The sequence below is a fragment of the Phyllostomus discolor genome, chromosome 2 (genome assembly GCF_004126475.2).
Source record: "Phyllostomus discolor isolate MPI-MPIP mPhyDis1 chromosome 2, mPhyDis1.pri.v3, whole genome shotgun sequence".
Lineage (NCBI taxonomy): Eukaryota > Metazoa > Chordata > Mammalia > Chiroptera > Phyllostomidae > Phyllostomus > Phyllostomus discolor.
In genome coordinates, this window is record NC_040904.2 from 173,874,293 (window position 1) to 173,900,431 (window position 26,139).

The 26,139-nt window shown below is 36.1% G+C and overlaps 1 protein-coding gene across 2 annotated transcripts in view; it reads right to left on the reverse strand.

Moving 5' to 3' along the window:
* Window positions 1-7,937: 7,937 nt before the first annotated feature.
* LRRK2 (leucine rich repeat kinase 2) overlaps window positions 7,938-26,139 on the reverse strand; it is a 134,463-nt gene continuing 116,261 nt past the window's right edge. The window contains exons 44-51 of one of the 2 annotated variants that reach the window (XM_028532277.2): window positions 23,436-23,630; window positions 19,758-19,951; window positions 18,649-18,721; window positions 17,695-17,879; window positions 14,280-14,432; window positions 12,380-12,588; window positions 10,205-10,276; window positions 7,938-9,604 (exon numbers count right to left, since the gene is read on the reverse strand). In XM_028532277.2, the coding sequence (XP_028388078.1) occupies window positions 9,483-9,604; window positions 10,205-10,276; window positions 12,380-12,588; window positions 14,280-14,432; window positions 17,695-17,879; window positions 18,649-18,721; window positions 19,758-19,951; window positions 23,436-23,630 (1,203 nt within the window). In that variant the 3' untranslated portion in view covers window positions 7,938-9,482. The remainder of the gene's footprint in view (window positions 9,605-10,204; window positions 10,277-12,379; window positions 12,589-14,279; window positions 14,433-17,694; window positions 17,880-18,648; window positions 18,722-19,757; window positions 19,952-23,435; window positions 23,631-26,139) is intronic. The other variant, XM_036019172.1, reaches the window with a different exon arrangement.

Here is a 26,139-nt window from a genome sequence, read left to right on the forward strand (position 1 = left end):
ATCATCATTTCTTTGCTTGCTTTATAGTTTCACCACCTACCTATGCATCCTTAAACAATCGAGTTTTAATTGTGTATGAATGGAAGTATTCATATACATTCTTTTTGTTTTTGCTTTTATCACCTAATACTATGTTTGTGGGAATCACTCAGGTCTTTTTGATGTTCTGTATTTTCACTCAGGTTTGTCTGTATGGATGTGGCTTTTAATTTATTGTGATTTAGATTCTCAGAGTTTCTTTTGTATGTATAGATCAGTATCTTTTATCAACTCCTGGTTTTCTTAGCCAATCTCTCTTCAAACATACCTCTCCCTTACTTTCCCTCTTCTAAAACTGCCACCAGGCATACACAAGACATTCTTGCCCCATCTACAAGATTCTTGGCTACTCTGTTTATATTTTCTTTTTTTTTTTATTCGGGAACACTAATTTTATTTTTTTTAATATATTTTATTGATTATGCTATTACAGTTGTCCCATTTCCCCCTTCACTCCCCTCCACCCTGTACCCCCTCTCCCACCCATGTTCCCCCGCTTTAGTCCATGTCCATGTGTCATACTTATGAGTTCTTTAGCTTCTACATTTCCCGTAGTATTCTTGCCCTCCCCCTATCTATTTTCAACCTACATTCTATGCTACTTATTCTCTATACCTTTTCCCCCTCTCTCCTCTTCCCACCCCTACTGCTAGCCCCCCATGTGCCCTCCATTTCTGTGGTTCTGTCCCTATTCTAGTTGTTTGCTTAGTTTCTTTTGGTTTTGCTTTAGGTGTGGTTGTTAATAATTGTGAGTTTGCTGTCCTTTTACTATGCATGTCTTTTCTTTATCTTCTTTTCTTAGATAAGTCCCTTTAGCATTTCATAAAGGGCTTGGTGATGATGAACTCCTTTAATTTGACCTTATCTGAAAAGCACTTTATCTTCTCTTCCATTCTAAATGAGAGCTTTGCTGGATAGAGCAATCTGGGATGTAGGTCCTTGTCTTTCATGACTTGGAATATTTCTTTCCAGCCCCTTCTTGCCTGCAAGGTCTCTTTTGAGAAATCAGCTGACAGTCTGATGGGAACTCCTTTGTAGGTGACTGTCCCCTTATCTCTTGCTGCTTCTAGGATTCTCTCCTTCGTTTTTACCTTGGCTAATTTAATTATAATGTGCCTTGGTGTGTTTCTTCTTGGGTCCAACTTCTTTGGGGCTCTCTGAGCTTCTTGGATGTCTTGGAAGGCTGTTCCCTTTGCCAGACTGGGGAAGTTCTCCTTTATTATTTGTTCAAATAACTTTTCCACTTGTTGGTCCTCCCCTTCTGGTACCCCTATAATTCGGATGTTGGAACGTTTAAAGGTGTCCTTGATGGTCTTAAGCTTTTCTTCGATTTTTTGAATTCTTATTTCATCATGCTTTCCTGCTTGGTTGATTCTATCTTCTTTCTGGTCCACTGTGTTGTTTTGAGACTCAGATTCCTTCCTTTCACTATTGGCTCTCCTCCGTATATCTTCCTGCATCTCTTTTATGGTAATCTGCATTTTTTCATGTAATTTGCATCCAAAATCAACCAGTTCCATGAGCTTCCTGATCACCAGTGTTTTGAACTGTGCATCTGATAGATTGGCTATTTCTTGGTCACTCAAAAGGATGAGTCCTGGGGGACTGATCTGTTCTGCTGGAAACATATCTTATGTCTTTCCCTGTCTCTCCTATTATTTTATTTATTTATTTATTTATTTTTTCTCCGGTCTGGTCGCTCTTGTTACGGTGGGGGGCAGAGCCTTAGGTGTTCTCCCGGGCTGGGCGCCCCAGTCCCTAGATTGTGACGTTACATGTGGGGGCAGGGGCGGGAGCGGGGACAGGAGGGATCAATGGCAACCATTCCGCTCTCCCAGAGTCAGACACTTCCCTGGGCTTCCGGGCCGTGAGCTCTGCCCTGGTCCACAATCGCTGCCCCACTGATTCCCCCAGCCGCCGCTCACGTATTCAGGGATCACCGCTGCACCGCTGCGCTCCTGCGCCCTGGATGGCTGTCGCACCAATTTTGCGCCAAATTTCCCCCAACCTATGCGCGCCTGCGACCCGCGCCCGCTCAGCTCGTTGTCCCCTACCAGTCTGGATGTACGGGTCTACTTCAACTTCTTGGCTGTCCGACTTCCATTTAGATAAATCCTCTGACAGTTCTGATATTATGACTGCAAATCATTGTTGTAAATTATTGTTGTTCTGTTCTTGGTTGTGCGAGGAGGCACGGTGCACCCACCTATTCCTCCATCTTGCCGGAAGTCCTCGGGAACACCATAATTGACTAACTGACCAAGCGTTGGGATCCAGGCAGGGTGAGGTATGAAGGAGCAGAAGTGGCATTCCTGTCAGGGAGATAAGCTTGTCTCCTTGCTCTACTCTGTTTATATTTTCAATCCATTTTTCTGGCGATGCTGCATTCTGGAAAATCTTTGTTTACTAACTTTTTTGTTCACCTGTGTCTATATTTAAAGTTTCCTGTGCCCTGAAGAAGTTTTCAAGTTTGTTTTTATCTCAGGTTCTATGTTCCACAGTTCTAATGTTTGGACTTTTAGCTGCTCTCCTTTTGCTCTGAGTTGATTCTGGAGCTTCTCTCTCATGTTGTCGTCTTCTCTTGTAGGCTTTGTTTATTTGGACTGTACACTGCATGTCATCTTCGAAAGCATTTATATTATTTGAGAGCTAGGTTAAATGTGTATTTCTCCAGAGAAGATGTAGATTTTCTTCCTCCAAGCACCTGAACACTACCAGTGGGACTACTTTCAATAATAAATCTCCTGATGATTTTTAAAGCATGATGAACTTGGCCTGTAAATCTATTACGACTTCAGAGTTACCATGCCTCCAATATTTTTTATCCCCACCTTGCTATGCTCAGCACCACCACAATTTTACTTTGAGTCAGGAGATGCAAAACTGTGAGTGAGTTGGGTCTGGTTTTTCTTTACTTTTGAGCATACACCTCTTCTGGGTTACACCTTTACTGGAGGAGTGACTCTTTAATTAAACTGCCCGCACTGGGCAGGTCCTCCTTTATGTCTTCTGCCCCATGTACGCTGTAAGTCCTACAAAATTCCATCCATTTCACCAGAAGCAACACATATGTTTAAAGCACTTGTTTATTTACACACATATTTATCTCTTTAGAAATATATTGGGATTTTAATCATCTATTCTAGATGCTGCTCAGTTCCACCAAGAACTGAAGGACACATCCCCCTGGTTGCTGGGAAGGTTGTCCCCTTAGCTTACAGCCAGCTCCTAGAGATGCCTGTGCTGAAAGTGTTGTCATGCCCAGGTCATTCTGCCTTCTTCGGGCTTCCCAGTTCCTAGGAGTGGTCTACGTAGGTAAAAAGGCCTGGGCTTCTCACCCCAACCTAGGGCAATTCTGAAGGCTATGGCAGCTTCCAAGTTTTTTCATGACACAAACAGTGGCCCTGTTATGTCTGTGACACCAATCAGCACCTCCCTCTGCCCTATCCTGCTTCCTTCCTTCCCCACGTGTGTGGGTCCAGAGAGCCTTCCCCAGCAAACTTCCTGCAGACAAATTTGTATCCCGGAATCGGCTTACCAGAGAACCCAAGCCATGACACCTTTTTCTAATCACTTTTTATCTTAATTGCATTCTGGTGAGAGAATACACTTTTATGAGTTCAGCACTTCAACATTAAATAATTACATAAATGACTACGGGCCAGTTCATGGTCAGTTTTTGTCAATGTCCTTTGTGTGGTTAAAAAACACATATAGTAAAAATAGTGGCAATGTTTTTATGTCCATCACATCTGTGTTGTTCATTGTATTGGTCAGTCCCCTGTCCTCACCCATTGGTTCTTCTGTCTAGTCGGAACTCCCATCCGTTACTGACAGAGGTGTGTTAAAACCTCTCATTCTGACATGTCTAATTACTCTTGGCAGTTTTGCTTACTTATACTTTATATATTTGAGAATATGTGATTATATAAATTCAAATGCATATTGTACATATAAATTTAAAAGTTATATCTTCATGGTAAAATAAATGTTTTGTCATTATAAGGTCCTCAGGAAAGAGGAGAATTCCCCACTTCTACCCATCTTTAGTTCTATGGCTGTACTAGTAATAAAATAATAAAATTGAGACAAGACTAGATTAACAAGAAAAAAACAACTTAATATGTGTGCACAGGATAATCACAATACGATACTCAGATGGTAAAATGATACTCAAAGGAATGATCAAACCAGACACCTTTTTATACTTTCTAGACAAAGAAACAATAAATTCATGAAAAATTGACATGACAACAAAAAAAGTTAGTGCTCACTAGAAAAGAATCTAGTAAGGTTTGGGTATTCCTTAGCAAGGAATTGAACAAAATAGAAAATTAGGAGAAAGGCAGTAAGATTTAATTATACAGACTTTGCAGCTCTGAGTTGTTTAGCTCTGGCAATAAGGGGGTGTCTTCCAGGTGCAGAGAGCACACCTGTCACAGGGGAGATTTATTTCCTGCATCAAGGACACAAGGGAGAGTTAAGGTTCCCATCTGGCACCAGCTGTTTGTCAAGTAATTTTAATTCAAAGTAATCAATATGCCATTGCAGGATATTTTGGGGTGCCTGCCTTGGGCCTGGAAAAAGGATCCTGTTTATTTCTGGTAATGATGTTTACCTTAAAGTCTATTTTGTCTCATATTAATACAGTTCTCTGGGTTTCACTTTATTTTATTCATTACTTGTGCATGTGTGTGCATGTAGGTTTGTGTGCATTTCTATCATTTTCAACATCTACGTTTTCTTAAAATTTAAATGTATCTCATAGCATACAGATAGATTTTTAATTGTTTATCACCTGAAAAATTGTCTTAATTGTATCACTGATTTCATTTACATTTAATGTAAGAACTAATGTTAATTTTATACTTATATTTTTATCTATTTTTTTCTGTTTCTATTTCACTCATTTTTTGCTTTCATCTGAATTAAAAATATTCTATGACTTTTATTCTCATCAACTAGCTTGGACTGCATAGATTCCACTTATAAGTGGATTTTTTTCTATAAATAGAGTCAGCCCTTTGTACGCAGGCTTGTATCCACAGATGTGAAGGGCTTACTGCACAATCCAAAGTTACACTCAAGTTTTTGACTGCACAGTGGTTGGCACCCCTAACCTCCGTGTTGTTCAAGGTCAGCTGTACTCTACATATTCTTTTAATGATTGCTCTAGAAATGACAATACATATAATATTTATCAAAATCCAAAAATCTTTGCCCTTTTCCTAGCTAATTCTTCCTGGCATGTGATTTGCCCAGGAATCAATTGCATAATTTAATGGGCATGATCTCATTTTATCCTCATCCCTGTAGAGGGTGGAGACAAGACTCTTGCCATTTTATAGATCAGGAAACTGGTTCTTTGGCCACGTGGGCAACTAGTGCCGGGTCACTAACCTAGTCAATGCTGGGTCTGAAAGGCAGGCCAAAGTCTTTCCAGTTCTAAATGTGGGTTTCTTCTTTTTTTTTTTGTAATGTTTTCTTTTTTTATGTACTCTTTTTTTAAAGTGACTCTTAAGGTATGTTTTAATAATTGAATAATAATGGCAGCATTGATGAAATAAACGCAGAACATCCAAATGCAACTTTATTAAGGAATACTTTTCATTTGAATGTACAAGTTATTTTTAGATGTTTAGGCATCCTTTGTTTATTCTAAGTTGCACTGTCTCATCAAAGAAATCCACACCCTGAAGCATATTAAGAAATTTATACTCTGCCTAGAAACAGTTACTTAAAACAAAATAACAATGTTGTAATCGATCTGTCTTTAGCAAAGATCTTCTGATTCAATGTTTTAACAAAGATGTACACATATGGTAATGGGCAGCAGAAATCTAAGTATCTTATGAATAGAAATTCTTCTTTTGCTTACAAGTCCTGTCCGCAGTTGCCTAATTACTGTGACATATGCCTCATCCGCACTGTACCATGTATAACAGGAAAACAAAACACTGACACATTAGAGGATCAGTTTGCAAAACATTTCCTCCACAGGGATTCCACGATGGTAAATTACCTTTTCACTGTAGACACTAGATGCACCTCCTCTAGGTATGGGATGTTGTCACAAATTCCAATATTTGATGTTTTGAAAGCTCATACCCCAAGGTAAGTGCATACGTTATTCTTCTGCCTCAAATGCTTAAGTCAACTCTGAATGGCTCTGCTGTGTGTGTCTGTGATCCTCCCAGATTCTCTGTTCTCCAGTCAGGTAGCTGCATTGTCTACCTTCTGTGACACTCCTAACACACTATCATACTGGGTGGTATTTTTATAACTAAATGAGGATAGTAACACCGTCCCCGGAGTGTTCCGATGAGTAAATGTTGGTGAAGCTCAGCCCAGAGTGATACACAGTAGGTACCCTATGTTAGTTTTCCAAGGCCCTGGTTGCCATGGGACAGCAGATTCTCATGGAAGCCAAGCAGCAGCCCCCATGACCAGATGCTGACACTCCTTCCCTCACCCTAGCCTGTGTCTTAGGCTGAGCCTCCCCCAAGGGCAGGGGGAGGACAGCACAGAAGGGGGAGGACAGTGCAGAAGGGGAAGCATGCTTCTGCTCACCATTCACACAGTGCTCAGAGGGCAGGCCTTGCGTCTCGTGCTTCCTGCTTCCTGCTTGAAAGCAAAGATACTAGGAACCCTCTGAATGCCTTTAGGAGTCAGAAATAGTCAAGTATTTACGCACTTATAAGCAGTCAGGTTCTGAATTGTTATTGGAAATGATGGCAACCAGACTGGGAAACTAAGCAAAATAGAGAATGAGGATTTCGTTTTCTCCTGAGTTATTATGGTTTAAGATTTTACTGTATTGCTGATGAGTCTCCATGAAAAGTTTCATTTTCCAGGTCATGTGTTAAGCTGTCTACAGTGATGGATTTCATCAAGCTGAGAAGTCCCAAGGGTTTCTGACTTTATCTCTTCTCAGTATCGAAACATTTGTATGTTCACAATCTTTTCTGCTGCTTCTGCTGTATTTCATCAATATCTGTCTTACTGTGTTGATAAAAAATATGTTGCATTTTAGCTAGAATATTTCACATGTAATCAATAGCACCTGCCAGAATTAGATCAAGAAGGGCTCCTCTTCTTTTTTCAAATGTAAAACTTCCCTGTAAGAATATTTTCTAAGATAAATGTTTATACTCATATTTTGATAATAACTAAGAGCTTATTTTAAGGCTCTAATCAGGATAATTTTTAAATTACTATAAATTGGTTGTTATGAAGTCTTACTTTGTGTTTCAGTATTTAAGAGTAAACAATTATTTTTAAGAAATACTTAATGAGAACTTAAAATAGAATATATCGCACCCATCATGTTTTATCCTGGGTTGTTGAAAACTAGTTGTATTATAGAAAACTGAATAAAACCTCAAAAAGAAAACTTGAGTTAACACTTCCTAAGCAGGGGTTCCCAGCCTGCAGCCCACAGGCTGCATGCAGCCCACGATGGGTGTGAATGTGGCCCAACACAAGATCATAAATTAACTTAAAATATTATAAGATTTTTTTGTGATCACATGTCGTAAAGTATTTAAAGTGTGGCCCAAGACAATTCTTCTTCTTCCAGTGTGGCACACAGACATCAGAGGGTGGACACCCCTGCTTAATGTCCCATACACAGATTAATGCAAAGTTTCATATGAATGGGTTACAATTTACATGTGAAAAAATAAAACATTATCATAAATGTTTAAAATTCACAAACATGCTTTAAAAATGTTTATTTCATTTAAATACAATGTTCATTTACATATTTTTCCATAATTGTCTTTTGTAAAAAAAACTGCATATAAATACAAAGTTACAATGAGAAATTATCACAGGAACAAACAGCTCCACCATTTCTGACATTTTAAAACTACGTAACAAATTAAAACATAGGTATCTGAAAAGTAAAGGATCTTTCAGGTTAAGAATTTGATTACCCTACACTGGGTAAAAACACACAAATTGGTAATTACAAAATAGTCAAGGGAAAGTAAGTAGAGCGTAGGAAATATAGTCAAGAATACAGGAAATATAGTCAGTAATATCACAATAACTATGGATGGGCCAGTTGGAGTACTGGCAATATCAGAGGGAACACTTCATAAAGTATATGACTGTTTAACCACTAAGCTGTACCTTTGAAACCAATACAAAATAAAATATAAAAATATAATTTAATTACCCTTAATATAAACAAATCTGAAGTCTTCATATAATAAAATACCAGTCAGTTCTGAACATAACAGACTAGTAATCCAATCGTAGGGAGTGTCTGAAATGATAAATACTGGCCAGGCCCAATGAAATTGCCTTAAAGCAGAAACGACAAATTGTTACCTAGATATGTGCCCCTGATTCTCCTACCACAGTGAAATATTTAAACAATTTAGGTGTAATTAGAAGACTAGGTTAGGAAGTATCCATCATAGCTAAAGCTTCTTGCTTCTTCAGTAAACTAAAGAGTGTTTTGGCCCCGTGGTCTAGGTAGAAATTGTAGAAGTCTACAATTCTGAAAACAGGGTTTCTACCTGAATGATGTAGGATTTGCAAGGTCGAAAACTGAGAAAAAAGATGAGTAGAAACATTAGAGCACAGAAGATCAGAGACAGGAACAAGCAGCTAGGGGCGTGGCTTAGCACTGAGAATCAAAATAAAAACGTGACACTATCACTTGCAGGACTGAACATTGCATTTACAACGATTATCAAACTCCAGGGTATCCATATGCCAAGACAGAGTTGCAAAATAAGAAAAGGCAGAGTGGCTGTGTCTTTCCTGGATAGGAGGGCTTTGACAGTATGTGATGTTTTCTCGTCAGCATGGTTGACGGTTTCATGGCATTTCCGTTTAGATGGAGAAAGGCTGTGAGATGCATTGTTTGCAGCAGCAACACATTGGACACCCGTCACAACAAAGGGTTTTATTAGCATAAGTTCATTGACTATTTACAAGCATGTTTGATAACTGCATTTAAAAGCAGTCTAAAAAGGAATATGTTATATGGGAAACAGTCCTAATATTTTAAATCTACTTTGCTGAAAATCTGGAAAGTAATCAAGCAATAGACTTGTTTAAACACAGAATATAAAAAGTTTACCTTCATTATGGATTACAAAACAAAAATTCATACACTGTAAATTTTAGTATGAGTACTGTAATCAAGTAGTTTTTCGATTTCCTGTCATTACCTAAGCCACAAAATTAATTAGGACATATAGGAAATATAATGTTACATTTTAAATAGTTCTTTAAAATATACTTCAATGGTAATTATTTATACAATATTTATATTTAAAATAAAACATATAAATATTCCTTCTATACACATGAGCTTTTTCAGAGAGTGACGATACCCTTTTCATATGTAAACATTTTTAAAGCAAGTATTTACTGGAGAGGAAAATAATTTTCCCAATCAAAGACAAAGATTTGTGATATCCTTCTTAATCAACAGATATTCTTCTCATTTTTTCAGCTAATTCTTTTCTCACTTCAATATGTTTTTCTAAATTTTGCACTTCATGTGGAAGATTCATGTCCCAAATAGACAAGAAAGACTGTAATTCTAAAAAAATAAAAAAATAAAATCATGTCTCAAAGATCTACCATAAGGTATTTTTATTTTAATTTAATTTTATATTTAGTTGCTTTGGACAAATATGTAAATATAAATATACAACAAATAATGTAATAAATTACTGCCTTTCATAAGAAATTACATTTAGAAAATATTTTTTAAAAAGTGTAAAACTTACTACTAAATTTCAAAAACGTACATGGGTCTTTAGTAACCTAACAGTTCACTTTCTGGAAGAAATAAAAACTTTTCAAACATTGTTCAAAATTGGGCATTGTATGGATAGGTAAGATGCAAGAAAAAAATATCCACATTTAGTTTAAACTTGGACTAGTTCTTATTTTATAATGGTTGATAGCTCTACTTTGTCAGAAGAAAATGCTTAACACTCATAAATGACTAAAACTTAATTTTGAAGGTTTATGTCTAAATTATTTGCACTATAAAGAGGCTACCAGTTAAGCATTTAAAGTTTTATAGCATATGTATGTAATATTTACTATAAATGTATAAAACACATAATATGTTATAATCATCCATACATATCATTGCACTATGTTTGGGATGTGGTATCCTAGTAAACATTACCTTTCTGGTGTTGCATACCTTCAGTACTTTTCCGGGAATACCCCAAAACCAACATGGCATTTTTAAGGTTTCCTTTATAAGAAAAAAAAAGTTTCCTGTTAAAACAATATAGTAAGTTGGACTTAAAAAAGTACTCTTCACATTTTGAGACACAAAACCTTGGAATTTAATTTACATTTTATCTTTTCAGAGACACCTAATTGTAATGAATAGAAAACTCTCCAAGAAGACCAGAAATTTTTTAAAGTTAGAAAATTTGTGATCTCCTCCTTGCTGTGATTCTTATTAATTATGTGAACCTGAGAAAAGAGCTTAATCTTTATGCTAAATGGGTTTAATATTTATACATTACCCCTCCACCCAAAGTTATATGAGATTATGTGTGTGAAAGTACTTTGAATATTATAAGGCACTGGTCCAATGAGAAGCATCTGGATGGATAGACGGATGCTCTTCCACAAAACCATACTTTTTTCTCAAGTCATTCTTATTCAACAAGTATCCATCAAGGTCCTCTACATGCTAGGCCTAAGGTAGGCCCTGGGAATAAAAGGGTGAAAAAACATGTGCAAATTCAATCCATATGGACTTTATGTTCTAATGAGATCAGTTACTAATGAGTAACTGAGTTAGCTAAGCAGAAGACAAACAGCACATGCAAAACCCTCAGGCAGGACGAAGCATGGTATTTAAGAGGGGTTGAACATGACTAGACAGAAAGTGCTGGGAACAATGTGGCAAATGACGGAGGCTAGAGAGGTGGGTGAAGCCAGGTCATGCTCTGTCTTATAAATTATGTTTAAATGTATCTTTATTTTAAAAAGTCAATAAAACCTACTAAATCTCACTATAATGTCAGCAATGAACAACCTCATGGTTCCCAAAGGACAGACATTTAAATTAGAGAATCTAGCAACCTTGGCAGAACAAGACTAGAGAGACAAGTCACTGCAGACCACCTACCCTGCTCATGTGGACGTGCATCCTGATGGTTACCAACCAGTCAGTACAAGCACCTGATTCTAACTCTGGGCAACTGATACCCATGTATGGAAAATGGGTGAGGGTGGGGAGAAACACTTGTCCCTCCTTAATATATTCTTGTAAAAGAATTTACTATTTTCTTCACCCTATCAAACGTTTTATTATTTATTTGTTAAAGCTACATAAATTCTACTTTGGTAGAACTTAACCCCATAGTGTTAATTCTGTAATCAACTTTGTATGTATGCTAATACTATTATTTTAAACCAAGTAATTAATCAAAAGTAGACAATGAAATGTGATTATCTATGTAGAAAATACATTTCATGTACCATATGATTTCATCATATTTAAATAGATAAGTAGGAGAATGGAAAGATAAACACTTGAGTAATACAGCACATTTTGTCAATATCTGTGGATTGTGGATTTCAGCATACCTTGTTCCAAGAATATAAATTTGTTTGTAGAATGAAAAACCAAATAGAATTCTTTTTTTAAAGATTTTATTTATTTATATATTTTTATTTATAGAGAGAAGGGAGGGAGAAACAGAGGCAGAGAAACATCAATGCGTGCTTGCCTCTCAGGTGGCCTTCTCTAGGGACCTGGCCTACAACCCAGGCATGTGCTCTGACTGGGAAATTGAACCGGCAACCTTTTGGTTTGCAGGCTCACACTCAATCCACTGAGCTACACCAGCCAGGGCATTTTTTTTAAGATTTTATTTATTTATATTTTTTTATTTATAGTCAAATAGAATTCTTTAACAAAGGTGGGAAGCATAAAGTATATTTAAAATAAGGATTTGCTTTAATTTCTTTGGTCAGAAAGTAAAAAATACTCAACATTATATATTTTCCGTTTTTACCTTAGGTATGAAGAAAAAAGAAATAAAACCTGTGTTTGTGTGCTCCTGCAATAATCTGCTTCTCTTATGGGACAGACAACATATACTTTCTCCACTTTTTTTGCTCTTTAAAAATTATGTTATTGTTGTTCAATTACAGTTGTCTGCATTTACACCTCACCACTCCCCACACAGCCCATCCCTCCAGTCCTATACTTCATTATGTGAACTTCTAAGATTTCAAATGACATTGGAAAGTGAGGAGAAAACTTAAATCAAAATCACATTTACAGATTTTATCATCTCAGAGAACAAGAAAAATCTAGTGGAAAGAAACTTGCCTAACTGCGCTGGCATCATGACTCTGACGGAATCATAAAAGTTGTGAATCGTACGTATCAGTCGGCGAGTCGAGAGATCCAGGAGTAACACTGAGCCTCCTCCAGTCCCGATCCAGAGAGCTGTGTTCTTCTGGAGGCAGAGAGTTTTCACTCTCCCAGAATAATACATACTTTGTTTTGAGTCTTTGTTTGCTTTTACCATGTCCTCCCTAAAACCATAAAGAAAGCAGGCATTCATGGTTTTTTCAACAATTAAGTTAAAAACAGATGTGTGCCCTTCTCTCTCTCTATATATATATGCATACACAAATATATTTTATTTTTTGATCTTTTTATCCTCACTTCAGAGTATGCTTATTGATTTTTTATTTTGAGAGAGACGGGGAAGGGAAGAAAAGAAAAAGAGAGAGGGAGAGAAACATGGATATAAAAGAGAAACACTGATTGCTTGTCCAACCTGACTGGGAACTGAACCTACAATGTAGGCGTATGCTCTGACCAGGAATCAAACCTGTGTGTGACCTTTTGTTTTACAGGATGATGCCCCAACCAACTGGGCCACACCAGCCACGGCATATATATATAATATTTTAAATTATGAATACATGCAAGTGGACATTGTATACCATTAAAATTGTACAAAATTAATTTTGCTTTATATAGAATGCCAAAGGGCCACATTTCTCTACTTGAAGCATAAATTATCAAACATAACACACTAGCCCTTTAACATCAAGAAAATAAAAATAAATAAAATGAATACAATAGTTAAAAACAAAATTCCATTAAAAAAAGAATAAATTTTCCCCAAATGAAGGAAAAACAGTTTCCAAAGTTTTCCATGAAGTATAAAAACTTCAAAGGAAAATAAAATTATAATAATTTATATGCAAAAAATATCAATATAAACAACTAATACTTTCCCTGAGCTAATGAATGGGTCATCATAAAAATGAGGTATCACAAACAAAAGAGTCCAAATAATTTTGGAACATCGGGCAGTAAGAGTCCCTTTAGCAAGCAGAACTGTTAGCCCTTCTGTGCATAAATATCCTCACCATGCAGAGAAAACTGTAAGAAGACTCTAGGAAAGTAAACTTTAAAGTCTCCTTTTATGTATATCATGTCATCTAAATGTTCTCCAGAGTACCACCAATGTATATAGTAAAAATGAAACAAAACAACAAATGGCTAGCCAGCAATGTTGGCAAGGGTCCTATGTCTGAGCAGTAGCACACAAAGGACATGCTAAAGGTCAAGTCAGACATGTGCTCTGGCCCGCCTGCGGTATCAGGCTAAGGCCTGGGCTCTTGGGCTGCAGTGTGGTCCTCCCCCTTAGTGCATTGGTTGGTGAGGTAAATTTCTCCCCCATATTTTTATATTCTGTGACCTTTTACCATTGGAACACTGTATTTTTGGACCCACAGTCGAATTATAATTAGTAATACAAATACAGTAATACTACTAGATGTACAGCCAGCAATGAATACAGTATGGTCACTATTAAAAATGTACTATTTTTTCATTAGAGAATATTCTTTGTAATACCTTGAAGAAGCCATAAATATTATGTTCTTTTTTAATTATTTTTCTAAAATGAAATTTGCTGGATACCAAGAGAGGATGCTGAAAAGCACGAATTTTGTTTCTGGGTTTGTTTTTTTTTTTCTGTTCACTTTCTATTTAGAGGTAGAAAGGAAGAAAAATAAGTCATATTTGCCCCATCTATGCAATTTGAAGTATAAAGACAGCTCTTACAGGCATAAAATAAAGAACCTATGACATTGGGTCTGGAGTCTCCAATAATACCTTTTACACTTAAAATTTTAAGATAGTAGACCTTGTGTTGTGTACTTCCAACAATAAAATAAAATTTAGAAAAAATAAATAATGAATTTACCTTAAAAAGTGCACACAGTCTATTAGTTCACACAGTTTATCAGTTTTCTTATCCCACACTTCCACAACTGGGCTATTTTTCTTCGCAATGTAGACAGCTGTGTCTACCACCACGGCTATGATGTTGGAATCATTGAAAGCTGCAGAAGAAAACCTAGGAGGGAAAAAGAATGTCACTAGCATTCATTTTTCTCTTTTTAACATGCAAGGCAACCCTATTAGTTTTTAATGTATGTAAAAGATTAACACCATTTTGAAAAAGAAGCTAGAGTGTTGGCAATTATTTCATATTCTTTTCTAATCAAAACTGAATAGGCAACTGACTTTGGTATTTCACTTACGTTTGGCTACATTACATTTTTTACTTGATAATAAAAGATCATGACTAATGTTTATTTCTGTTTTAAATTTTAATTTCAGTTTTGTCTTGTTCTTTACAGAATTTTATGGTGCCCACACACACAAAACATCTTAATTTCTGAAAGAAATATCATCATATCTGTAACCTTACAATGTTGCAATGAAATACTTATTGTCAAGAATATTAGAGAAATTGTTAGCTATCTATACCTAGAGTTATAGAACTTAAGGTGTTAAAATAAATTTTAGTGGCAATATGCTCAAATATTTATCTTTTCATCAACACAAACCAGTCAAGTTCTGAGGAAAAAAAAAATCCACATATCCCTCCCCCTTAAAAATAAAGGAAAATGATAAGCATTTTTAAATACCAATATTTCAGCCCAGGACATCTGGCATTTTACATATTTTGCAAACAGATTGGCTACCACAGGCCCCATCTGCATTGGCAAACTGTTAGTTAGTCTTTGAGGCTTAACTTGAATGTCAGCTCCTGTGAAATTCTTCCCTGACCTGTCAAAACAGACTGATCATTCCCTTTCCCTGACTAGTATAGCTATATTATTACAGATCTCAGTAAATATAAAATTGTATTGATTAGTGTGTTCCTGACACTAAATTCTAAATGTAACTATTTAAGTACAAGGACATGTCTTTTCTATATACCTACAATCCAGTCGAATCCTCATAAATAGGTCCTTATCTTGTACATATGGAAAGTAGATGGGTGTATGAGTATGTATCTAGAAACTGTCTAACAAAGCAGAGAGTTTGTTCAGTGGATGGACAGAAGTGTGGATGGACAGAAGTGTGGATGGAATGGATGAATACTGAACTAACAAAAGAATGAACAACTAGAAAAAAGTAACAATGGTTAAAATTGTAATTCAACTAGATAGATAACATGACAATATCACAGGGTGAAACGATCTTTAGTATATCCTAGGGTAGGAGGATTTTTCTCCATCTTTTCTGCTGCGGCAGGGGACACGAAGATGCGATGTGCTGTCAGAGAGCCACTACATTTTAGGTGGTTCCTCCCCGGTTGTTTTCTGTATTTAACAGAAAACAGTTCAAAATAGTACAAATATTGCCCAGAGTTTTAGACTTCATAAAATATTTTTGTGTTATCTCATTTCATCCTCAATAAAAAATCTTATATTATGAATCTCAATGTTCACAATTACAGAAAGTTTACAAATGCTCAATAACCTGCTCAAAGCCACACAACATAAAAGAGGAAATTATAGAACAGCAAAAGTTCACCCGAATATTTGCCACATGCTAGGAAACAAATGTGTGGACAAGACAGAAAGCAAATATCCTCATCCACAAGCATGTGTAGTATGTAGCCGTACCATCTGAAACCCGACTACACTTTAGAATCACCTGAGAAGTTCGGGGGAAAAAACTGAAGCCTGGACCCCATCTCAGGCTTAATTCATGTGACTTAATTGGCCTGAGGAGAGTTTTAGGCATGAGATCATTTTCAGCTACCTAGATGTTTCTAATGTGCAGCCAGTGAGAGAACCAGTAGTTCTAACATTAAGAAAACAATTTGGAAAATACACTTATCAAAATGTGTGAGAGCTATTGTGAAGGGAAATAACAGATGCAATGGAAGGACAAATCCAAGGCACCTAATCAGCTTAAGTGGGCTAGAGACAGACAGTCACTCAGAGGAAGGGACAATTGGACGAAAACAGGCAGGAAGCGTAGTAGTCACCCAGGCAGAGAGAAGACTGGGGGTAAAAGGGAGCAGTTGTCTTCAAGAACTGAGGTAAAATCAGTTTAGCTTAAAGCACATTGGGCAAGGAGGCTACAAAATTTAAATTGAGAAAGGTACATAAGCACTAAATCATAAAAGGCCTGGTAGAGCATTTTAAAGAATTTGAACTTCACGTAAAGGACAATGGTATGCCACTGAAGGATTTTAAGCAGGAGAGTGACATCAGATTGATTTACATTTTAAAAGTGTCCCTCCCTCTGCAATGTTGAGAAGTGGTTAGAAAGATGCTTTTGTTAGCAGGGCAATCAAGTGGTAGCTGCCAGCCAGCCCATGGTAGCTGCAGTGGGAACAGTGAGAGAAGCACAAGGATTTGAGAGTCTATCAGGACATTCTAGTGGATAAAGAGACTGGAGGACAATGGGGTTAAGGGTTATTCTCAAGCTTCCATCTTGAGAAACTAGATGGATATTGAGCAATTAGGATATTCCTTGATTTGTAACTCAAGGCTAGTCATAATAATTAGCTAACACTGATTAAGAGCTTACCAAGTGCTGGGCATTATATTAAACTTCTTATATTAATTTTCCTGTTTAGTCTTCCAAACATGCCTTTGACATAGCATATATTACAGTCCTCAAATAAGAGAGGACTGGAGATTTGAGAAGTTCTTGCCTAAGTTCACATGACCAACACATGGCAACGTCAATATTTGAACTCTGACTTATGCTTTTATCTACCACTCTTCATTGCTTCTCACTGAGAAATGGTGTAAATAAGAAACAATGGCAATGATCTGGTTAAGCTACAACTTTTCAATTGAAACAGTTTGGGACAGAGTTTACATTTTATTTTATTCTCGCTTGATACTGGAATAACAAATTTTGCTGTAGAAGACACATCTGTGTAACTATCCAATCCAGAGAGGACTTTATTCCTGGATGCCTGTTTCCTGCAATCAGTACTTAAACATTTTCCAAAATACATATGTAAAATCCACAGATAAAAATATTATCTTTCAAATTCCATATTTGATTTGATATAGGGATAACAAAATTGTTAAAAATTTAGATTGATAAATATGCCTAAGGTCACCATAGATTTTTCATATTTTATCCCAACTATGATTAGGCTGGGTGATTTTATAATGCCCCTCTGCTCTCCAGATTTTCTAAGTTTTCTATAATAGATGTTTAATTTTATAATAGAAAAATAAATTATGTATTTTAAAAGGTTTTCATTTAGGATTATGAACAGCATTATTGTTATGATTATAAAGAATAAACACAAATAAAATGGTAAAGTAATTGCATGCACAAGAATAACTTACAGCTGATTTGTCCTGGTCTCAATGAGTTTCTGAATGGAGAAATCATCAGAAAGCGAGAAAAGTTTTGTGCCACATCCTCCCCACATAATGTTTCTTTCACTTGAATTCACGGATTCACTCAAACACATGAGTGGAGTGCTAACATTTCCTATAGTGAGTATCTTCAAAGGAGCAGCTCCTTCACACTTTCCCAAAAAAGAAAACACATTCAGTTAATTGAGCCTCTGCAAAATGAAACACTGTAAAATTTAAGCTTTCTAAAAACTACTTTCCCATCATATATAGTTAGAGGTATTAAAATAAAAATTCTAGATACATTTTTTCAAAGGATTTATAAAAACAGGATTCAATTCAAGCAGTGTTCAAAATGTTATTCTATAACTGGTCTTTTTACTTCTCCATGCAAAAATTACACAGGAAATAACCTATATATTTTACTCTATTTCTCTATCTCACATTAGATAATCAGCTCCTTGGTAACAAGGGAGTATGAATGGGTAGGATGTTAAACCAACAGATGAATAGATGAAGAGAGCAATAGTGCTTTAATAATAAATGAGAATCTAGAGAATAGGAAGTTGAACTATGTCGTCAAAGCTAAAGAAAAACTTGGTGGCAAACCAGATTTAAAACTTAACTTTCCTTTGTTTTTCCACAATATACTTACAAGTAATTATTGACTTTGCTTACATAAAAACAGAATTATCTATACATTCCTAAGGGTATAAATCAGATTTCATTCATCATTTTATTCTTAGTTCATTCATACAAAACATACACTCAGTCAGCAAGAGGATCTATAGTGTACAAGACTTATGAAACAATAAAAAGACAAAAAGCAGAATTTATGATCCATGCTCTGAGGCAGCTTATAACCACTTAGAAGGGGGCTGGCGGTGAGCATACATAAAACAAAGACTTAAATTTTTGATGTAGAATACATTCAACATTTACCTTAACAGCTTTATCTTCAAAAATTGCTAACTTGCCATCAGCAGTTCCCACCAAAAGAAAATTCTTTTGCTTGCTAAAATGAAAAATGTCAACATTGTAACAAAAGGAATGCTTATCTTGACCAAGGTGGCCTTCACATCTCAGCTTGGCTAAATCTTTGGGCAGGCTTCTTCCTGGCTAAGGGCCTCTGATCCTTTTCTTATACCATTTACTTTACAAAAGTTAAAATTGCAGGTAAACTCTTTCTCAGCCCATTTGAAATGTAAATCTTCTAGCCTCTTGCCAGTTTTGTAGACCAACTATGTCTTTCTCAAGAATCTGAGAGCCCTCCTCAGAAATGCAATCAAGGAAGAAGGCTTCATCTCCCAGTCTCTGTGGGAGGGCAGGAGCCTGGTCAATAAGCACCAGCTTGCAAACACAGATGGTCTAATCACACTAACAACTTCCCCTCACCCTCTAAGCCTTCCGTACTTTTCCACAACTCACTCCAGTGCTTAAAAACTCTCCTTCCTTTATTTCAGCAGAGTTGAGTCAATTTTTTCTCCCCTACCTCAATAGTCTTAAATAAAGTCATCCTTGCCCATTTAATGCCCTCTCATGAAGTTTTTCTTTGAAAATATATATGCCATTTAGGTAATTTCCTTTGAGATAAGATCCCTACAACTGATAATGATTACAGGTTTTCACCTGGTAAAAACTTACGAATTCATCTATTGGACCTTTTTTCCCAATTTGGTAGTTAGTTAACTGACAATGTTTTAGACTGGCACATAATAAGCTATTGGCATCTATGTACTCAAAGAAAGGATGAAAGGGAAGTCATCTTTGAAGAGGTCCTGCAGGGTGAGTAAATGTGAGGAGAGGTAAAGAAAGAGAGCCACAGCTGAGGTGCACGGCTGCTGGGCCTAAAGAAATAAAGGACCTATTTTATAAATGCCCCAGTGTGATCTGTGTACAGAAAAATAAATATCTCTGTGACTTCCCACGATTCCCTTTAACAATGAAAAAATCTTAAAAATGAGCAGTCATTATGATGTTATAACTATTTGCATAAAATTAAGTCATCAAAGGTATGTAATTTACCCTAGTGGTCAAATTCACCACTATACCTCTGCTTGGAAAAGGAACTGCAATACAAGCAAGTAACAGCATCAGTCATCCTTTCAAGGTTGTGCCTCTTATTTCCATCTTCAGTGTCAATGACGAGCAGCACACCGGACTGTGTCCCAGACACAATCCAGCTTTCCTTTTCGACAGGGAGATGCACCAAGGCAAGGCACAGTATTCTACTATCAGTCACTTCCTGCAAAGAAAAGAAAACACACCCTAAATAAAGTGTTTCTAGCTTAAGTGAGTAGAATTATATAAAATAAGAATATTCTCCTATCCCCATACTTAACTCTTTTATCACTTTGATTTAAAAAAAAAAACAATAAATATTTTATTTCATTTTCAACAATAAATTAGTTAACTGGCCAATGTTTTGCCTATCTAGAATGCATCTGAAACTAAATTTAAAAATTAAAAGTTAAAAATCCAGCACCCATTTATGATTTAAAAAATAACTCACAGTAAAGTGGGAATAGAAAGAACATACTTCAAAGCCATTTGACGAACCCACTGCCATCATCATACTCAATGGGCAAAACTACAAGTGTTTCCCTTAAGACTGGGACCAGACAGGGATGTCCACTTTTGCCACTCTGTTAAACATAGTACTGAAAGTCCTAGCCACAGCAATCAGACAAGAAGAATAAATAAAAAGCATCCAAATTGAAAAGAAAGAAGTAAAAGTATTATTATTTGCAGATGACATGATGCTATATAGAGAGAACCATAAAGATTCCACCAAGAAACTACTAGAACTGATAAATGAATTCAGTAAAGTAGCAGGATACAAAATAAATATTCAGAAATCCATTGCATTTCTATATACAAATAATGATCTATGAGAAAACAAAACTAAGAAAACAATCCCATTTACAATTGCATAAAAAAACACCTCGGAATAAATTTAGCCAAGGATGTAAGAGACATGTACTCAGAAAATTATGACACTGAAGAAGGAAACTGAAGAAAATACAAATAAGTGGAAGCACATACCATGTTCATGGATAGGAAAAATTAACAATATTAAAATGTCTATACTAGCCAAAGTGATCTATAGATTCAACATAATTCCTATCAAGATGCCAATGGGGTATTTCCCAGAACTAGATCAAATCTTCCAAAAATTTATATGGAACTACAAAGACTGCAAAGAGACATAGCAATCTTGGGAAAGAGAAACAAAGTTGGAGGAATCATGCTACCTGATATCAAGCTGTACTACAAGCCATAGTAATCAAAATAGCATGGCACTGGCATAAAACCCGACATATAGATCAATGGAACAGAATAGAGAGCCAAGAAATAAAACCACACCTTTATGGTAAATTAATATTGGACAAAGAAGGCAAAAGCATACAATGGGGTAAAGATAGTCTATTTAAAAAATGGTGTAGAGAAAATTGGACAGACAGGTATAAAATATGAAACTAGACCACCTTCTTACACCATACACAAGAATAAACTCAAAATGGATTAAAGACTTAAATGTAAGACTGAAAACCATAAAAACCCTAGAACAAAATATACACAGTAAAATCTCAGACATTCCTCATAGCAACATTTTTTCTGATATATCTCCTCAGGCAAGGGAAACAAAAGAAAAATAAACAAATGGGACTACATCAAACTAAAAAGGTTTTGCATAGCAAAGAAAACCATCAACAAAATGAAAAGATTACCCACTGAATGGGAGAACATATTTGGCAATGATACATCTGATAAGGGGTTAATATCGAAAATTCATAAAGAACTCATACAACTGAACACCAAAATTTAAAAATGGGTACAGGGCCTGAACAGACACTTTTGCAAAGAGGACAATATATGCAAAGATGCTCAATATCACTAATCAACAGAAAGATGCAAATTAAAACCATAATGAGGTATCCCCACACATCTGTCAGAATGGCATCATCAATAAATCAACAAACAACATGTACTGGTGGGGATGTAGAGATAAGGGAACCCTCATGCACTGTTGCTGGGAATGCAAACTGGTGCAACCACTTGGAAAAGCAGAATGGAGTTGCCTCAAAAAATTAAAAATGGAACTAACTGCCTTATGACCCAGTGATTCCACTTCTGGGAATATATCTGAAGAAATGCAAAACACTAGTTGGGTAGAATATATGCACCCCTACATTTACTGCAGCAATACTTACAATAGCCAAAGTGTGGAAGCAGCCCAAGTGACCATCAGTAGATGAGTGGATAAAAAGCTGTGGTACATTGACACAGTGGAATACTCCTCAGCCATAAAAAAAGAAGGAAATCTTACCATTTGTGACAATATGGATGGAACTGGAGAGCATTATGCCAGGTAAATAAGTCAGAGAAAGACAAAAACAGTATGATTTCCCTCATGTGTAATCTAATGAACAAAATAAACTAACAAACAAAATAGAAACAAACTCATAGATAAAGAACAGACTGACGGCTCTCAGGGGGGGCCTGGGAATGTGGGACTTGGTGAAAAAGGTAAAGGGATTAAGCAAAAAAAAATCATAGACACAGAAACCAACATGGTGATTACCAGAGGGGAAGAGGATGTGGGCAGGTAGAAGAGGATAAAAGGGGATAAATGATGATGGAAGGAGACTTGACTTAGGTTGGTAACCAGGCAATACAATATACAGATGATGCCTTATAGAACCATACACCTGAAATCCATACAATTTTATTTACCAATGTTGTCCCAATAAATTCAGTTAAAATTTGAAAGTTACTTCAAATTATCATTTCACACTCTATCAAAGCAATGTGAGAGGATTTTTCAACCTTAAGAATCATGTTTTGGTACAACATGTATTTCAAGGCAACAGTCAAAATATTAGGTTATTTTTAAAATCTAGAAATTTACGTTACATTTGTCAATACAATTTATTAATCCTTCTTGCAGAAGTTGCACCCAGAGCTCCTCTGTCAGTCAGGTGCACCCACCTCCAGCTGCTCTGAGTGTTGGCTACCGACAGCTCCGAGCTGCACCCTTCACAACAGAACTGACCTCAGCTAATGGGAGCTGGCTCACTCAGATAGCTGGGAGGTCACACGGACCCTCTCCTTGGGCAGATTGCTGCTAAGGACCAGTTGATGTGTGGAACGAAAGACTGGCCCCCTTGCCTGGTAAAGGGATAAATCTAGGCTGCTATTCACACTCCAGAGTTTTTCATAGATCTCTGAGGAAGTTCTCATGGAGCTCACAGAACTTTTCTGAGGAAGTCTGAAGCTAGACTCCCTCAGAAACTACACTTTTGCTAAGCTTTTCTCCCTGCTCTTTCTGGCTTCCCATACTTCCTAAAATGTTTTCCTTAAATCACGTGCATAGATTTTCTATCTTAGTCTCTGTTTCTAGAGACTCTGTTTCTAGAGACTAAGATACACATATTCTGCAATTTCAAAACAAAACACAAACTATTTAACTTCACATGAGTACTCTTGTTCTAACAGAAAGCCAATGTAATAATACATCTAAATTAGCTCTTATTTAATTTCCACCTACATAACTTTTTAACCTAGTATACCCTTTAAAATTGTCTAACCACTGTGCTGTACACCTAAGATTAATATAAAATACTGTTAAATGTAACTGTAGTTGAAAAATAAAAATTTTAAGAAATAATAATCCACAAAAATAAGTTTTCTGTAGTATGTCTAGTTTAAAGAGTACTTGAATTTACCTCAGAAGTGAGTCTTTTGGTGGTCAAGTCCAGAAAGGAAAGCTCTCCTCTGTCTGCATTCCCACAGCCCAGCCAGATACTGGCGTTCCTGCTGTGATGGCTCGTAACGACCATGCATTCTACGGTACCATTTTTATGGATCGTTATATGTCTCATTAGGCAGAGTAAATCAGCTGAATTCAAAATGTCAAACACCTGAGAGAGAAAGTTTAAAAATAAAACAGCACACATCACGTTAACACAAGCCCTTTAGAAAGATCAGATGCTGGTGCAGCAGGTAGCCTTTAAATGCTACAGCTCTATCAGGAAAAACCTAAACCTGTGTCCTGCACTGTGACCCACGAACAGCAACTGGATTCATAATCCAAAACTATAGATACAATTACATTAAAATAACATTTAATTTGGCCCGTGTATGACACATACTCTTTTTGTATATATGTTATGTTTTATAACAAGAAAAGAAAGGAAAATCTGAAAAGAGCCAATGGCAGACATTTGGCAGGTCAGACACGTCACATTGAAGGTGAACACTTGGGCCAACAACACAAGAGATCTTCTACCAGCTGAAGGGAAAATAAATTTTGATCTTGGTAACAAAATTCACAAATCACCTCTAGATTCTGTTTCTATGTTTTCCCTTCGAGCACTGAAGAACTAGAGGGAGAGTGTAGAGCCTCCATAAAAAAACAAAACCAGGAGTCAGGAAACAGGAAGGAGCAAGATTTTATGATCTCACTGACTCATCTGACTAACGTGATGAGTTTACCCATCTCGCTTAGTATACACTGTATTTTAAAGATTAAGTGTCAAAGTTTTTTTTTAAATAATGTCATCTACCCAAAACAAAATTCAAAGTTGTTATAGACTATATACAATACTGGTAAAGTATAATTGAAAATAAAAGGGAGAAAAAATAAAACAATAATTAAGTTATGAAAAATTCACTGTGATAAAGCTTGCGTGATTAAGACCAGTGGTAACCAAATTTAAAAAACAAGTAAAGTTAGTACCCAAAATGATTATATAATGTTTGACAAAGTGAGTGTATATGTATTCATCTATTTTTGAGTAAGAAATTAAAAGTTGAGCAAAAATTTTTCAATGAATTATTGTACAAAATCAGCAGTCCACAACATAAAGACAGCTTTTATTTTGATCTATTAAAATCTGTTTCAGTTTAAAACATAATGTAAGTTCTTTTTCCAATAATATGCTAGAAATGGTTATTAGGAAAACCAATTTAAAGTGCTTAAGAAGTTACTTTTTAAATCTCTTAGAAACATTTAAGAGCTGACAAAGCCATAAGGAATTTAAGGCCAAATTCATAGAAACACACAAAACAGAGATATCTGAGGAACACTAAAGCCAAACTTGCCCTGAAGGCATATTTGTCTACTGAAAGCAAAACTGATCTGTGGTTTTGGATACCTTGTGAAGCCAGAGGAAAGAAAATTCAGTCTAGGGCCCACTCAATATAGCATCTAATAAAGGTCCTAGTTCCCATACAGTGGAGACCCCAAAGGATTCCATATTCAGAGTAAAGGAAAACCAGAAATAAAGCCACCCCACATTTCCACTTTCGCTGATAAAAGGAAAGTTGTCTTGGAACTTTACAAAGAGGAAGTGGGTAAAAGAACCTTAAGAAATTGTTATTAACAAGCATGCTGTCAAGAAGATTTGTAGACCTTTATTTCCATCATCTGGGTGGGGAAAAAAAAACCCTCAAGCCTAGGATTGAGTTTAAAGCAATTTTGAGCATGGAAATCAGAAAAAGAAATGTCTATGATGAGTATGCAGAATTATAAAACTTTATTGAAAGCAACTTAAGGAGACTTAAATAGAAAGATAACCTACATTCAAGAAAAGAAACACTTCGAGCCCTGGCTGGTGTAGCTCAGTGGATTGAGCACAGGCTGCGAACCAAAGTGTCACAGGTTCGATTCCCAGTCAGGGTACATGCCTGGGTTGCAGGCCATGACCCCCAGGAACCGCACATTGATGTTTTTCTCTCTCTTTCTCCCTCCCTTCCCTCTTTAAAAATAAATAAAATAAAATAAAATCTTAAAAAAAAAGAAAAGAAACACTTCATATCATACGGATATAATCCTCCCCAAATTGTCCACAGACTCAAGGCAAATCCAATCCCAAGCGTGAGGTTTTTTATAAAAGTTAAAAAAGTTATTTTAAAATTTAAAAATTAAATTCAAAAATAGCAAAAGCATTCCTCAAGGAAAAAATTAAGTAGGAAAATGAGATTATTATAAAGCCACAGGAATTAAAACAGGATAGCATTGAAGAAAGAATAGGTAAATTCACCAATGGAAGAGAATGGGTATGTGCATGTATCTTTGACGAATTACAGAGTGAGTGTGGAAATAATTCAACAGTAAAAATGAAGTGACTATTTCATTGGTGAAGCTGAAAGAACTGGTTATGCATAAGGAGAAAAAGAAACTGAATCCAGTAAAAATGTCAATTCCGGATGAATTAAGAACTTGAACCTCAGAAGCAAAATTTATAAGTTTTTTGAAGAAACAATAGGTAAATATTTTTGTGACTCTGGAAACAATAAAGATTTCTTAAAATAGGACCAGGACCCAAAAGTAATAACCATAAAAAATTGTTAAATTAATGTGTATTAAAATCAAGAAATTCTGCTCATCAAAAGGCACCCTACAGGAAACAAAAAGATAAATCTGAA